The 16482-nt window shown below is 35.8% G+C and overlaps 1 protein-coding gene and 1 long non-coding RNA gene across 9 annotated transcripts in view; one reads left to right on the top strand and one right to left on the bottom strand.

The window, feature by feature from the left end:
• Window positions 1–13245, top strand: part of ELAVL4 (ELAV like RNA binding protein 4) — a 109126-nt gene extending 95881 nt beyond the window's left edge. For 6 of the 8 annotated variants that reach the window (XM_039485892.1, XM_039485895.1, XM_039485890.1 and 3 more), the window contains exons 4-7: window positions 3023–3176; window positions 3719–3944; window positions 5400–5438; window positions 9754–13245. In XM_039485892.1, the coding sequence (XP_039341826.1) occupies window positions 3023–3176; window positions 3719–3944; window positions 5400–5438; window positions 9754–10081 (747 nt within the window). In that variant the 3' untranslated portion in view covers window positions 10082–13245. Of the gene's footprint in view, window positions 1–1287; window positions 2161–3022; window positions 3177–3718; window positions 3945–5399; window positions 5439–9753 lie in introns of those variants that run through there. The other 2 variants (XM_039485894.1, XM_039485897.1) reach the window with 2 other exon arrangements.
• Window positions 1–16482, bottom strand: part of LOC120370759 — a 40288-nt gene that overhangs the window by 21873 nt on the left and 1933 nt on the right. The gene's annotated exons all lie outside the window — the stretch shown is intronic.

Raw genomic sequence — 16482 nt, 5'->3', positions numbered from 1 at the left:
TTTAACTAGTCTTTTGTATTTCAGATCCCTCATGCTGGTAAAAGCAAACTGAGGTTCCTAATGGGAGATAAGTGTAAACATAAAGAATTCATGCAACACATTTTCGGAGTGTTCTACAATTTTCAGTAACAAAACGGGAGCCTGTTTTGGAACGTCTCCATTGGGATTTTTTCCTGTAACCCCTTACAAAAACGTGTGGGTGCACACTACTAATTGAACAATAACTTAAGAGGATGGGTCTGTCTAACCAATGGATTTGTACTTGATTGACCTGGGAGGGAAGTCGGGAAAAGACTGAAGAGAAGAAATAGCCTTCACTAGCCTTGTGTCCATCTCACACTCCAAACCCTATGTCTTGGAGACTGAGGATCGCTGACTGACCTTTGGCAGCTCCTTGCCCAGAATCCCCTGCAACCTGACTGTTTTAAGGCAGGTGGAACTAAAATTAGATCTCAGTTAATGATGTGGTTTACATGCGGTGTGGGTGGATGTGTTTGTGTGAGAGAGTGAACTTTGCACAATCTCTCCCTCTCTCTCCACCCACTTTGCCTGTCTGCATGGCTCACAAGAACAGAGCAGAGTATTAAAATATACAAGAATCCCAATCTTTCAATGCCCCAAAAAGTGGTATTTTCCTCTATACATATACCTTTTCTGCTCAGGGTAGAATAAGGCACTGGGTTGGTGAATGTGCTAATGTGAAGAAACCCAGGACCTGGATTTGGCAGTTTTCCCAAGAATTTTGTGTGTCTTGCAGTTCTCAGTTTTTAGGAACAGATAGATTTTTCCAAAGGGTAGGTTTAAAGTGTTCCCCCCCCCAAAGTAGTTTGAATTCTAGAGAAAGTTGACTGTGTGCCCTTACTAAGATAGGTTGTTTATAGAAAATTATTTTGAGGTAGTAGATTCTTTCTGAAAATTCAGGGTGAAATCCTGGCCCCATTGAAGTCAGTGGCAAAACTCTCATTGACTTCAGTGGAGCCAGGATTTTATGCCAAGACTTAGTTTATTTCTCTTGAAAACAGAGGTTAATCATACCAGCTGGAGCCTGGCATAGTGTGAACAAGTGCTGTGAAATCTCCCAGATGTTGCCCTGCAAGTGCACTCCAGTGTTAGCATGTGAGCCCCCTGCTATTTTAATTCTGGATCCGCCTTAAGCAGTGCCTGCCAGTTATCCCACAACTTGCTCCAAAATACGTGGCGGTTTTGTGATTATACATAAACTGAGAATAAGAAACCACCAAACTCATGTATGATCTAAGACAAGATTTTTAACTGTGTTCTCCACAGATGAAAGGCCAGTCTACGAAACCCTAGGACCTCTCCACCAAACCACCAGGCATCACGTAGGAATTACATGAAGGAGCGCTGAGCTACATGGACTGTACTCTGAGCGCCACACTAAACACCCAGGGTGGGGTTTTGCAAGGCCTGTAAGTGACTTAGGAGCACTTGACCCATTGAAAGTCCATGGGACTCAAGCTCTGAAGTCATGGGGGCATGTAACTGAAATCCCACCTACAATGTTCTTTACTGCTTTGATACTCATCCATTGATATTTGAAAACTGTTAGACTGGTTACTTGTGCCAGTGCCTTGGTATATCATTGTCTGTGCCTGCCATCTTGGGTGTAAATGTTTTAGCTACACTTGTTTTCAGCATTTTCCTTACTTTTCATCCATTTCCCTTTAGTCTTACTGTTTAACATGAGTTTTAACAAAAGTTACATACAAACACTTGAGTTATTTTTAAAAAAAAAAAGTCACCAAAAACTTTACAATGTATAATCAGTAGAGAGTTTGTCTCCTGTTACATGCAAAAGGCTATGGAAGCAAATATTAGTCATTCACATACTTTTCTGTGTTGAGTCAACATCTGTTTTTAGGCTTGGAGCACATAAAGACATCTATCATTGTGTTGGGGAGAGGAAGACAGGCTTGCTTAATGTATCATATTCGTGACTGGACCTCCCCTCCCCTGCCTACCTGCGTATACCGTATGTGTAGACAGTGGGAATTTATAGATGTGTAGATTTAAATACATTGCGTTAGATGAAATTCAAATTGTTCAGAAAGTTAGAGCGAACAGTGTTTCAAATGTGCTGTAAAATAAATCTCTTCACAATCTTTATTTCATACTAGCCATGCAAGAAACACCTTTATCAGGGAGTGCTTTTGTTAATCTAAGATGTAGATTATTTTTAAGAGTGTGTTTTTCTTTTAAAATAAAAAAGAATTCTGAATACAATAAGTGTTAAGTTTTGCTTATGAGTGTGGTACCGATGTAAACCCATTTGAAATTCTATTTGGGTTGTGTTTGCATTTTGGTAGAAAAACGTTAAACCCTTAACAGAAATCTGGTGTAATAATTTTTTCACAATACATACGTAATGCATCAACTGGATTTTTGCTTATTCGGGCATAGTATTTTTACACAGTCTGGTTTCAGGCTTACATTGCAAGGGACTTTTTAAAATAAAATGGCAGATAGGAAGATGGGGGATACACTGTATTTATGGTTCCTGAAGTAGATGTTGATTTAGCCTGATTCACTAGTACATTATAATTCAGCAAGGGAAGATGTTGCCAGCTCAGAATGAAAATACAAAGGGATATAGCATAAAAGATCTCTTTGCAACTAAACACACTGGAACCTCAGAAAGCTTGGTATATTCAAAGATTGTTGTGTGTTTGAATACAGTAAATTATCTGTACACCCACTGACCATAGGGTAAATTTACAAAGCTGTGCGTGGGAAGTTGTGCGTTAATCTACCACTGTACAGTAGCTATTTTGTGCTTGCACTTATCCTTACATTTGTTTAAGTTATCTCCTGCTTTCCTTTTGTTTTCCCTCACATTTTCCTAGTCCTTGTTGCTAGGTAAAAGAACAGCTAAAATCTGAATTGCAGGGTTATTTAAACCAATGCTATGGATTGTAAAGACAATAAATAATCTGTTGATTTAAATGCATGAGGTAAATGCATTCATGGAAAGTGTATTAATTCTTTATTTTTAATCCCCTAGGTGTCATACGCCCGTCCAAGTTCAGCATCAATCAGAGATGCTAACTTGTATGTTAGTGGCCTTCCAAAAACGATGACCCAGAAAGAACTAGAACAGTTATTTTCACAATATGGGCGCATCATCACCTCACGAATTCTGGTTGATCAAGTCACAGGTTAAAAAATCTTTTTAAAAATTTAAATATTTTCAGAAAATGGCAAACTTAAATGCTTTTGAAGCAGAATGGCTATAGTGAAGCAGCAAACTGTACTGATGTACAGTAAGAAGCCATGACTTTGGATGTAAAATATAATCCTATATATAGATAGATGTTACTGTACATACACAGTTCTTTATATATGTAACTTTAAGGGGAAGTAAATGCACTGGGGTGTTTTTTAAATGCAGAATCTTTTAAAAATTACTGATAATCCATATTTAAGGGGAATGTATCAACCAATTTACTACTTGTATGTCTGTCATCTGCTACAATTATCACAATATAACGTAGGAGGGAAGGTTCAGTAAATGATCTTAAGAGAACAGGGCTTTTTTCCTTGATGGGGAAAATAATTTTTTATATGACAAAGTAATGTGTTCTGAACTCAGATCAAAATGAACATGTTGTTTTGTTTCCTTAGATATGTGAAAGACTCCTGAAGCTGTTCTTACTTTTTTTTAACCTTTTATTTTAAAAAGTCTTTTCTTTATTCCCAGGTGTCTCTCGGGGTGTGGGATTTATCCGTTTCGATAAGAGAATAGAAGCAGAAGAAGCCATAAAGGGACTAAATGGCCAGAAACCTAGTGGTGCTACAGAACCAATTACTGTGAAGTTTGCCAATAACCCCAGCCAGAAGACAAGCCAGGCACTCCTTTCGCAGCTTTACCAGTCTCCCAACAGACGCTACCCTGGACCACTACACCACCAGGCTCAGAGATTCAGGTAACTATCAATCTGCAAAAGAACTGGAGCTCTACCAGCTATGATGACTTGGGGTGTAGGGGTTGTGTTAAAAATGTATTTTGGAATTGTAGATTGACTTCAATTTCTCTGTAAAATTAAACATTCTTTCCAAGTGAGTGAACAGGAAAATCTGCTCAGAGCCAGTCATTCCATATTGACTAAAACATCTCAACTATACAATCAGATCAATGAGGCCTTAGGTAAAGGATGACAGACTAAAAGGTTATATTGATACTGAAATAGAAAGTGACTTTTCTGGTTTTTGTTTTTGTTTTTTATCAACTTTTTCTGCAGTATTATTGTGGCTTTCATGCAACTTTCAATTTAACATTGAGCGTAGGGCTGGTGGCTGGCAAAAAGTTGAGTGTTTATTCTATTCAGCAGTAGTTTTATTACATTATTAGCTTCAGATGTCTGCTCAAGGTATAAAGAGACCTTGTGTAGTCTTTGATATGAATGCTGAGATGCTGTGTGATGTTTTATGATTTACATTTCGAAAGTACTGCTTGTATCTCATATGTAACACAGTATTAGCAGTACTGGGTTCTCTCTGTGTTATTTTGATGATGTATAATATCAGTTAGGCAACCTAGCATTTTTAGCAAAAGGTCTTTCTTTAAAAAATATTAAATAGGAATGCTTGGACTTACTGGCTTGGTTAAGATAAATATTAGCTTTTAAATTTATTTCACTGTGAAATTTGCAATTTTTAAAATCTGAAATGAATTAAAGAAGAGCACAGAAAAGGTCAGTCACTTGCCTGGTTTTTATGAAAACAAGCGTATATTTAAAACACCTTTGGTAAGAGTATAAAAGCCACTGAGGCTACCACTGACTCCTTATGTAGATAAGGATTTTTCATATTGTGTATTAAACATAAAGTAGATTACATTTAATTTCCCAAATTCAGTGGTAATTGACATTGACAGCTTTTGGAGATCATTATTACTAAATATGTTTCTAAACAAAAGAAAAAGTCTAAACAGTTCTGTGAACCTGAGACACAAGAGTTGCTTATAACCAGTGTGTTACTATTCCTCTAATTTTGGATTGTAACATTTTATACACAAGTTTTATTGCAATGAAAGGTGAACTGTTGAAGTATTGTACATGTTATAATTTCATACTAATATAATCTACAAATGAAAAATCAAAGAGAAATTTTTAACACCCAGTCAAATCTTGAGATATAGCTATTTAGTGAGTTCACCTTTCTGAAATCTCAAAGCATGTTAAAAATGGCATTAAATATCGTGGTTGAAATTTGAAAGCAGTCTGAAACTCAAGAGAGTTCCTGTTTCCTAAACTCCTTAGATGTGTGAGAAACTTGTTGAACATTTCTTCTTTGAAAATGGAACATTATTAATAATAGTTCCATTGAGCGATCTTGCCATCTGTGAGACATTAACCCAAAGACCCTCCTTCTCTTTTCAGGCTGGACAATTTGCTTAATATGGCCTATGGCGTAAAGAGGTAATTAGAATTCCACAGATTGCCAGATGTCCATGTTGGCACAGATTGGTGCTACAATTTATTTTTTAAATCACTAACTTTATTTTTTTTAATTCCTTCTTTTCTTCCACCAGCATGTCAAATTCTTTTTTTAAGTTTGGACTTCAGTTGGTTTTGTTACTTTAAGGCCACACTCAAAAGTTGTGTGTGGGTTTTTTTCAGCTTTTCTTTTATTTACAGGTGGGCTTCTCAGATGGTTTAGGTGCAACAGCTATAAGTATTCTAACACCAATAGTGCTGCTAAATAGCATATTTTCCTGAATCAAAACTATTAAACTGAAGTTTTTGCTAATCTCTGATTTGATACTGTGAAAATAGTCAGAGGAAAATAGAATTAAATAGCCTCATCCTTTCCTCTAGCTGTGTCCTACCACAAAGTTAACTTTAAAAGTGTAACTGTATGCACCTTAATCAGCCCTAAGTTTCTTTTGTTACAGGTTTAACAATTGTTGCAAATATTTCTTAGTGCTTGTGGTTTGTTTCTTTGTGTGTTTGTTTTAATTTACACAGGTTTGTGTGTTCAGATTGGAATTAAAGCTCAATTGATTTTGAAACATTCATGTTCCATAATGAGTGTGTTCCGTGTTCAATCTGAAAAAAAAAAGTTGATATATGTTAGTGTTTCCTCTTTGTTAACGACACACATCGACACAGGGGAACCTTTCAGAACTGTAGGGGCATAGTCTCATTCCTGACATTATGCAGAGCTGTGCACCAATAGCCCTGCACTATGAGCTGCGGAAGCACCTTAGTCTACAGGAATGGTCAGCTCTGCACATTCATGAAAACTAGGTGCTCTTTTATAAAGCTCATCCCAAACATGGCATGGTAAGTATCTTTAAACTGTTCAGAAGTGGACAGTAGAGTAAGTCTTAACTACTACAGCAGTGGCATGTACACCATAAGATTACTTGTACGCCAAAGCAACTTTCAAATTAGATGTTTTACATCTACCCAAAAAAAACCCCAAATCATGTGTCCCATGATCAGCACATAAATCAAAATTTGCTGCATGGTTTTTCAATTCATTATGCCCCTTTCACTGCCTCACCTGCAGTCTGCCCACTAATCCATCTTTCAGTCCTGCTAGTAACATTCCAAAACTCTTAGCAGCTTCAAACAGCTGCCACTTACAAATAACTGTTTGAGAATTTTTTTCCCTCCCAAATGTTTAATTTCCTACCCAGAATTACAGTGACCTGTGGTACAGGACAAACCATGTTGTGTCCTAGACTGCGGAAGGTTTAATTTCTGATTTCATATGACTCATCAAGGCAAGGAAAAGCAGACTAATATCGTTAGAGAGCCAGGTATCTCCTTTCCGCTGTTCAAAGGCTTTTGTTTCTAGCACTGATAGATCATGAGACATCAGGCATTAAACATCACAACAGCTTTTTTTTTTTCAGTTTTTATTGAAGTTTCTTAAAATTGTTAGTTATTTTCTTCTCCCTGCAAGTCCCGAAGAAATTGTACTTATCCTGCTAGAAAACTCTGTGTTGTTTGGATGTATAAATAAAAACTTCTGAAACCATCTCTAAAACATCCCCAGATAAATTTTGCTATAAAATATGTATCCTGTACAAAATATAGGATGATTTGGCATGGAATGAAAGATTCATTGGGGTTGACGTCTATAATTCACGGCTTTGCCACTAGTGAATAATATACCATCCCAGACTCATGTCAGTAAACTTTTATACCACATCAGCCTATATTATAGTGAGAGATGAAGCAGTTGCTATAGTTAAGGTTTCATGAGCAGGTAAAAGCTGCACAGCTCCTGAGGTTTGGAGGAGAGAGGCTCTCTCTTGTGAATCTCTGAAAGGGCTAGAAGGCATTCTGGTGATGTATAGCTACATAGCTCTATTTTAGTTTAAAAATAAACATAGGAAATTCTATTCAAAATTATATCAAGGGAAGATTAAGTTTGCACAGTTGAATTCTCAGACATTTGGAAAAAACGACAATGTTAAGGTTGAATATGAAACTTTGACTCATGGTGCATGTGCATCGCAAGTCTTTTTAATTATGTAATCGTATTTCTTGTGCATTTGGCAACCTTAGATCCAAAAAACTAGCATATTGTAGTACTGCACAACTGTGTGTGCACCATATAATCAGTCTGTTAACATGATTTGTATGGAAGTACACAGTCAAACATTCTTACACAAACACACTCCGTATAAAGTATAACAGCATAAATAGTATTTGCTGGCCTTTACGTATGCTGTTAAAGTTTGCAAACTTCAAGACCCCATTTTCTGAATTGTACTCAGAGAAGCCTGTTCTGCTGGCTGAAAGGAATTTGTTCAGTAGTTAGCTGTACCCTCAATTTGTTTAAATGTATTCCTTATAGAGAAGATTACTTACTATCTACTGGGCCAGATTCTCAGCTGGTATAAAAAGACATAGCTCCAGCTTTGTCTACAGCTGGATAACATTTTTCAGACAAAATGTTTTTTTCATTGAAAACGGTGGATTTGTTTTGACAGTAACATTTGGCATATTTGTATTGATTTTGCTGAACTGCTTCAGTAGTGTTGGATTTTTAAAAAAAAAACCCTAAAAAGTTTCCCCAAAAAATCAGAATGATTCATTTAGACATTTTTAAAGCAAAACATTTTGATTTTTTGATTCAAAACAACTTTTCATTTAGAAATTTAATTTAATTTAATTTTAGAATACAAAAAAAATTAAAAATGTAAAAATCAGAAACTAAATATTTTGGTTTGAACTGAAGGTTTAGTTCAATCCAGAATCAACTGTTAGCAAACTTAAAAATCAGTTGTTCGCACAGCTTTTGCTGTCTTTTTGTACCTGCTGAGGAAATGCACAAAAGTCTACACTAGCAAAACTGTACTGTGCCAGTATGATGATTAGTTTAAAAATACAAAAATCGGGGGGTGGGGGAAGCATTACAGATATTCTGGGTGGGATTTTTCAATAGTGGAATTCAATAGGAATTGTTTGCAGTGAGTTCAATAAGAGTAGTTACTGCACCCTGAACACTTCTGCAAGCCTGCATATGAGTCAGAGGGCCCAGTCCTCCAAGCTGTTATGCGTGTGAATAAAGTTGCTGATTTGCATAAGTGTTTGCAGGCTGTAGAAAAAAATGAGTGATATTTCTCAATTTAGGTGCAATATCCAGAAGTGTTCTGGATGTACGTCAAAGGGCAGTCAAGGCTCTAAGTGCAATTCCACATAGAAGATAAGCAGTCAACACACTAAAATTCCTTGTATTGTCTTCACTTCCACTTGCAGCAGAGTAATGTTAAGGAGTTCTGTTCACTACATGCATCTAAAAATATTATAAATATTACAAGTTTTCTAATAGAGAACTTGCAGTCTGCACATCTGCAATGCAAAACAAAGATACGAATTATTCAGTATAGGAATTAAAATTCATTGAGGATGCCTGCTTTAAAATTAAGTGTGGAAATAAGACTTTTCTTACATGTAACAGTTACTTTAAATGTAACCCATTGATAATGGCCTAAAAAATGATGTTTTATCAACTGCTAAAGGAGGTGATCTAACCAAGCAAGTGTCTTCATGCACTGGTTTTCCTACTTTACAATTACTACACATATGCTCATTGATATGTACAGACATTAAGATAACGTTACCAACAATGAATTTTTAAAAATATATTTGAATAAAAGTTTGTATACTAGAAACAGACAGAACTTCCTGTTTTCCATCTAAAAATCTCTCAAATGCTATTAGGATATACAAAATGGCTGAATACAGAGATACTGCTGAATTTTGACAGTGTTTCATATTCACGTTTAAAACCAAGCTCTAAGAGATCCATTTTTCCATGAGGGTCTGGTAGGGTCTAAAGTGTTAAATCATCAGTAACTTTGCAGTTGTATCCATAGTCCTTCAGCTGAGTTGTTTTATTGATAGAAATGTCAGGCCAAATGCTGCATTTCTTACTCAGTGAAATTCCTAATTAGCACTGCAAGGTTTCGCCCATGCTTATTTAGATGTTCCTTAAGAATTCCCTTTATTAGATCTCAGACACAGCAAACTAGAACTTATTGTGGAAGGGAAATGTCATTGTGCCCAGTTCTCGTCTGTTACATTCTTCCCAGCTACCATTCATTTCAGTAGGTGTCAGTGGCACCTGTGTAACTGAGAGCAAAGATGGACATATAGTTGACATCCCAAGGACTGGATCATGAAACCTTAATGAGCTTTATTTTAAGTCTCAGTTCCGTGTAATTTGTGCTAAGCGCTATGTCTAGAATAGCCCCCTCTTTTTATTTGGTAGGTTTTCCCCGATCACAATTGATGGGATGACGAGCCTTGTTGGAATGAATATTCCTGGCCACACTGGGACTGGATGGTGTATCTTTGTCTACAATTTGTCTCCCGACTCAGATGAAAGTGTGCTGTGGCAGCTCTTTGGCCCCTTCGGAGCAGTTAATAACGTCAAGGTGATCCGCGATTTCAACACCAACAAGTGCAAGGGATTTGGCTTTGTCACTATGACCAACTATGACGAAGCTGCCATGGCAATTGCCAGCCTTAATGGATACCGTTTAGGAGACAGAGTATTGCAAGTTTCCTTTAAAACCAACAAAACCCACAAATCCTGAATTTCATATCCTTACTTACTAAAACATATATATATATATATATAAATATATATACGAACAAACAAAAACTCTGCAAGGCTTATATTCAACCATGGACTTTATAAGCCAGTGTTGCCTAAGTATTAAAACATTGGATAACCTGTGATGAACAGGAAAGGATTTTATAATGCTTAGAAAAAAAACAAAAACAAAAAAAACCTTTGATGCATTGAATGTTCTTTCATAGCTGTCGTTGTTGAATATAATATACATAGATAACAATGTGCAGGGATTTTTACCCGGCCAGCTAGTTTTACTACCTTCCTTGAAGGTGGCTCTTTTTAAGATGACCATTCACTCATTTGAAAAAAATAAAAAACAAAAACAGTTTTTACAAACTAATGGGATTAAAAGAAAGAAAAAAGATTTTTCTTTTTTTTCAAATGTTGATCCAATCAGATTGGTAAACCCCCCATATAAATTAAAGAGGAACAATAAAAATTGCAAAAAACAACAACAAACACATACTTTTGCAACCTTTTTTATTTTTCCTTTTTTCTTTTATATCATGTGAACTAAACAGTCTTCTGTTAGGGAATGGGGTAGAAGGGGGATACCTGATGACAGAACAATTTAAATAACATTAACAATGTTGCCAAAGAGGTGGTCTCTTTGCTGAAAATGGGTTTCAAGAAAAATCTATTTTTATAAAATATAAAGAATTTTTACAAGAGAATCTGGATTTGAGAAAAAATATTTTGACTGGCTAATTTAGGGGAAATTGACAACTTTGTCATGTTCATACTGCACTGGTAACTTTTTAGAGATCAAGACGTGTGTTTTAAACTGGATTAGTAGATTGTTTTTTGAAGGATGGGCTACAAACAGATGATCTTCGTATCTTTTCATAGCATGTAATAAAAATATTAAATACAGTACGGGAGAGTGTTCTTCCCAGGCACACAGTTACCCACAGTCAAAACCCAAAAGCAAGGAGATGAGTTGCAAGACAGTTTTTCTTTAAGTCATCAGTATGGGATATCAGCAGAACAAAAGTTTAAAAAAAAATTGTTTTGATCAAAAACTTCCTTGGTTTGAGCAGTAGGTGCTACAGAATTATTTACATATCTTAGTATCATAGTTAAATGTAATGTGTTTAGAAAAAATAATTTGCTTAAAATTTGTTAAGAATTTTCAAATTCACTTTATAGCCCATGCTGATATAAATTGGGCTGTGTTGGCACATTTGGAACACTGTTTATGTTGCTTGAAACACTTATTTATTTAATTGCCGATGTGATGCATATGGCCAAAATCAAATATAGCTAGTTTGGCTAGTCTACTTATTTGTTTACTTAAACTATGGGAAGAAGCATATTATTGTGTCATTTTGTTGTGTGTGTATGTGTATATATAATATAAATATATATATATAAAGTTATTTTTTCTTTTTGTTAATTTATTATAAGTTGTAACACTTTGCTAGTTTTGTTTGTATATGTCTTAAAATGTTTTCTTATGATACTTAAGTGACAGAGGTATCAAGGTAACTTGTGTAGAAATATTGTTTGATATATTGTCATGTTTGTTGTGAATATTTTTTCTTACTGCACAGTAGAAAAGAAAACAACTGGGTCTTTATTTTAATGTAATTCAGATTGGGGGAAAACAGAGCTAAGGGAACAAAATGACTGAGGGGGTGCTCTCCCATGTCCAGTGCACTGATCATTTTAGTATGTTTGTGCTTTGTACGGTTATATATTTAAAACAAAAAAGGGTCATGCTCTTCCCTGAGTACTAGAAACAGTTACTCGCTATGCATAATCTAGTTGATAGTTAAATTTGCTATTGCTTTTCTTGTCTTGTTATATAAAATCTTTTCAATACAAGTTTAGTCTTAATGGTAATAAAACGTTATGGTTATTTATAACTTGTGCTTATTTTGTGCATTTTTTCCATGCTATACCCACTAACTGCACATAGATTAAGTATTGTTTTTTTCCACACTGAAGAGGCAAACTTTTATAGTAGACAGATAAAATTAAAGCATCATAATTTTATCAGTTTTTTTACTTTTAAAATATTTTAGTTCTAAAGAACACTCATTCAATGTTCAGGGAAACCTTTATACATCATCTGCTATGAATGAGCGCAGTTTGCTGGGAAAGTTTTGATGCATTTGCTAAGCATTAGTGGGGAAGGCATGTCAGAATCTTTTCTCTACAACGTGTTTTACTAGCTGAATAATAATTTAAAGAAAAAAACTTTCTTAGGACCAGGCAGTTGTATACTTTAGTTATAATGAATGACTTCATGTTAACCTTGCTAGTTTAGATCATTTCTGAGGGAAAGTAATGTAAATGTTTTTTTAATAACCTTGTTGTGTTTGAATTATTTGTACTTTAAATTGTCCGGACAATAAATGAAAGTGTGTAGAATGGCTATGGACTTTCCAGATTTTTAAATGTGTTCAGATGTTTTAGTAACCACAGCCACACAATAAAGCAGGGAGATATTATAGTCTAATTGCAGTAGAAAGTTCTTTAAGGGAGATCCTAAGGTACTAAACAAAACAGTTGAAGCATATTCATTGTTCATATGTTTTTCTTCCAAAACCTTAGCTTAGCCAAATTGAGTTGGTTTCACTAACATCAACTGCAGCAGAGTAATTGTACTTAAATATTTTTTTAATTTGTTTGTGTGATTTTTTTAACGTACACAATGTTTTTACACAATGAAAGTATTAACTCAGTCAATATCAAAATTAAGCAAAAATATTAAATGCTTTAATTATACAAATTCTAAGCCATCAGTTAGTTTGACTTTTCTTTTTGACATGGATATGCAATGAATATCATACAGTATGAAGTATACATATCTGCTGTTTGGCTCTAAAATTTATATATTACCACATTCATTCAAAATTTGATTTTCACCATATTTTATAGCCAGAAGTGATCTCTCTTTCAGTTGACTTATTGGTTTAAATTCCATTAAATACAAATATTCACTCCATGTTTGTGTTCTGTAACATTCTCTTGCTAATTGAAAATATGTACCTTGTAAAATTGCAACACTGCATTTCATAACCGAGTATAGAAAAAAATGTATCAACCGGTTGGATGGACTATGCAGTTCTTCAGCTGCTTCACTACTAATAAACTCATGTTTTTATGATTGAATTACTATGTTGGTTAGAATAATTAATTTCAGGCCATGGAATGAGATTGTTTGTTTGTTTTTAAATATACAGCCTGCATGATTCATCCTTAAATTAACCTGAGCATTATATAGTAGAATGTAAACGTTATTGTTTTGCTCTATTTAAAGGTTAGTTGCTAAAAAAAAATCTCACAGCATCAAAAAAAGTTTAAATACTCGAAAATGTCACGTATCCTAATATATAATCCGGACTAACAAATTCCTACAGCATTTTGTAATGCTGACATTTTATTTTGAAACTGAAGTTACTAAAAAGTTAGGAAGAATTTTTAATACTACAGGGGTACAGACCTTTTCCATTTGAACTAAAATTGAAATTTCAGTTTAAACAAATACACAGGTAATAGTGTTAGTAATAAAGTACTTTAGTGCTTTTCATGACCTCTCCTTGCCCCACCTCCACCCCCAAACCTTATGTGCTCTCTGCTTTGTGTACTTATATTATACTGTCAGCTAGGTGAAATCCTAGCTCTATCGAAGTCAATGGGCGTTTTGCCATCGACTTCAATGGGGCCAAGATTTCACTCTTAGTCTGTTTCATTCTGTTTCCCCCCTTTAAATATTATAGACTGTGAATTAGCTCTTCCTTCTTGGTAGCAACTAAAAGCTTTCTTTAAGAAAGAAAGAAACGCTGCTCATATTGGATGCTGGTAGATACTGTCCAGAAAGAAAAAAGGTGGGAATCACTAGCAAACCCCAAATCACCATTCATTCTAAGAACCGCATTCTCATCTCAAAATACTGGCATGTTGTTACACATCTTGACTGATCTACTGCTACTTACCCATGGAGAAATGCAGCGAAAAGTGTTTTGTTTTTTGTTTTCCCAAATGTGTACGGCAAGGCACTTTGAGTTTAGAGCTCAGGGGTGGCACTAGCTTAAAATAAATTAATCCGTGCTTAGCACTAGCTCTCCCCAGTAAAATGGGATTCATGTGCCATGTTGGACAAAGCTCCACCCTTCTGTTTTAAAAATAATGCCTTGCACCCCTCTGTAGTACCTTTAACTTGAGGCTCTCAAAGCATTTTACAGCTGGCTGACTAAGCTTCCTAACATTTCTAGGTATTCATCTCACATTGGAGATGAGAACAGTGAGGCACAGAAAGGTTAGACTTCTCCAAGATCACACAGTGATCAATGGTAGAAACAGGGATAGAACTTAGGCCCCTTGACTCCAGTCCTGCACTTTAACAACTGGACAATCCTCTCAGCTCTTCACATCGGGCGCAGACTGAGTGCAGCGCTCCCTTTGTATTGAGTGCATTGTGTGTAAGAGATGGCCCAAGCATCCAGAATTTCACTTCTGATTACCCCTGACTCATTGCCTGATCAACCTAACATCCCCTCTCTTGAGCGGAAGAGACAGATGCAACATATCCCTTTTGGTCCTCCATGCATTGCCCCGGCATCCTGTTCAATACCAGACCCAGAGAAGGTCTAGTGCTCATCCTCAAGACCTTTTGTGAATTGGGCCTGACTACCTGAGAGGGGCCTCTCTGCCTGTGCATCATACCAAAGTCAACAAGGACAATGATAGCTATTCTAAATCTCTCCAGAGATGGGAATATGGTGTTCTTGATGTATGGCCATCAATCAAAATTCTCTGCCAATGGATGGGTTTCATATCTTGCCTCCTTCAGAACACAATGCAAGATACACCTCTTTGCAAAAGCTTCCTCCCCAACAAAGGCAGCAGTAAACAAACAAGCCACCTGCCTTCCCCTTTCCTCCCCACCCCCCATGAAAACCAGTGAAACACCATCTTCATTGGAGGAGGAGCACAGAAGATAGCTTGTACCTGGATGGACAACAGAAGAATTAAAAATCTGTATTTGGCACCTAGATAACATAGTGAGTAGTTCACTAAAAAGATGCCTGTCATATTTTTGAGGGCCAGGTTAGATAAATCATCATGAGTCTTCCTGAAAATTAAGGCTAACCCACTTCACTGTGCGTATCTCTGCCTATAGAGTTCTAGTGCTCTGTCTCCAGCTGGGTCACGTAGTGTGCATGAGTGACTTAAATTTGACTCACAGAACATTATGCTCGCGCAAGACTAGCTACGTAGAGTCATTTTGCTTGTTTGGTCATTTTTTCAAAATATTGTGCAATTGATATTTGTCACAGTAAACGCTTTACCACATAATGAACGTGTTCTGTTGTCATGCCAAGAGACCTTCGTGTTAACATTTTCTACAGAGAATATATTTCCCCCCACCTTGGGAATTGGAGAGGGTGGCTTAAAGATTAGCAACTTGTTCGGAGTGCACATAATTGTTCCAAGTTTTTTGTTCTCCAATGAAACAAGTACAGGGTGCGTGGAAGAAATATTAGTTGGGAAGTGGTCATTAGTGTGTAGGGACAATTTCCGGGAGCATTCACATAGGCACAAGGCTGATTGAATTAGTAGGAATCAAAGGTAAAATTCCCCTACCCCAAAACAAAAGTGAATTTTAAAAAAAATGATTAGCAGATTTCTTTTATCGAGAAAAGAAAAAAACGACAAATCTGAATGACACTGATTAACTGCTTTACTATCCTTTTTCATAGCAGCATCTGGGGAAACTAACACTGAAGTCCAAAATATGACTTTTTTAAATTTTCAAGTGAATTTTAAATGTACAGGATCATTCGCTTTACAGTGTGAAAGGACTGAATTTAGTTACTACTGTCTATTTGCATTAAAGTAGTACTCATATGTCACCATCTTTATATTTCGTTTAAATTGCATGGGTTCTAACAAAACTATATGCAAGAATTAGCTTTTTACAAACACTACAATTCTGATTTTGAAGGCAGCACAAGAAGCACTTAATTAATTTTGCATGATAAGGAATCTGTTGCAAATATACAGCGGTACTCCCACTCATCACCATCTGCCATGGAGGATTAAATGTGCAACTCACAAATGAAATCCTGCAAACTTGGTGCAAAAAGGTCCTTGCTTGAATTTAAACAAGGCTGTGGAAACCTGCAAACACATTGTAAAAGATCATGAAAACAATAACAGCTTTGTCCATCTGTGAGCCAGTTTTAGCAGTTTTTTTATTGTGGTGCATTTGCAATAACACTTGCATCTCACAATGCAGATTGTCTGATATGTTTCATATTTCTTCCATTTGAACAGAATAAAATCATTAATGTTAGTACTTTGAATGCTCCAGTGCTTTGGACCAAGTTTTCTGAGGTTTTTAGTGCA

The sequence above is a fragment of the Mauremys reevesii genome, linkage group 8 (assembly GCF_016161935.1).
Source record: "Mauremys reevesii isolate NIE-2019 linkage group 8, ASM1616193v1, whole genome shotgun sequence".
In the NCBI taxonomy this organism is placed as follows: Eukaryota; Metazoa; Chordata; order Testudines; family Geoemydidae; genus Mauremys; species Mauremys reevesii.
This window is presented reverse-complemented; position numbering and strand designations above follow the sequence as displayed.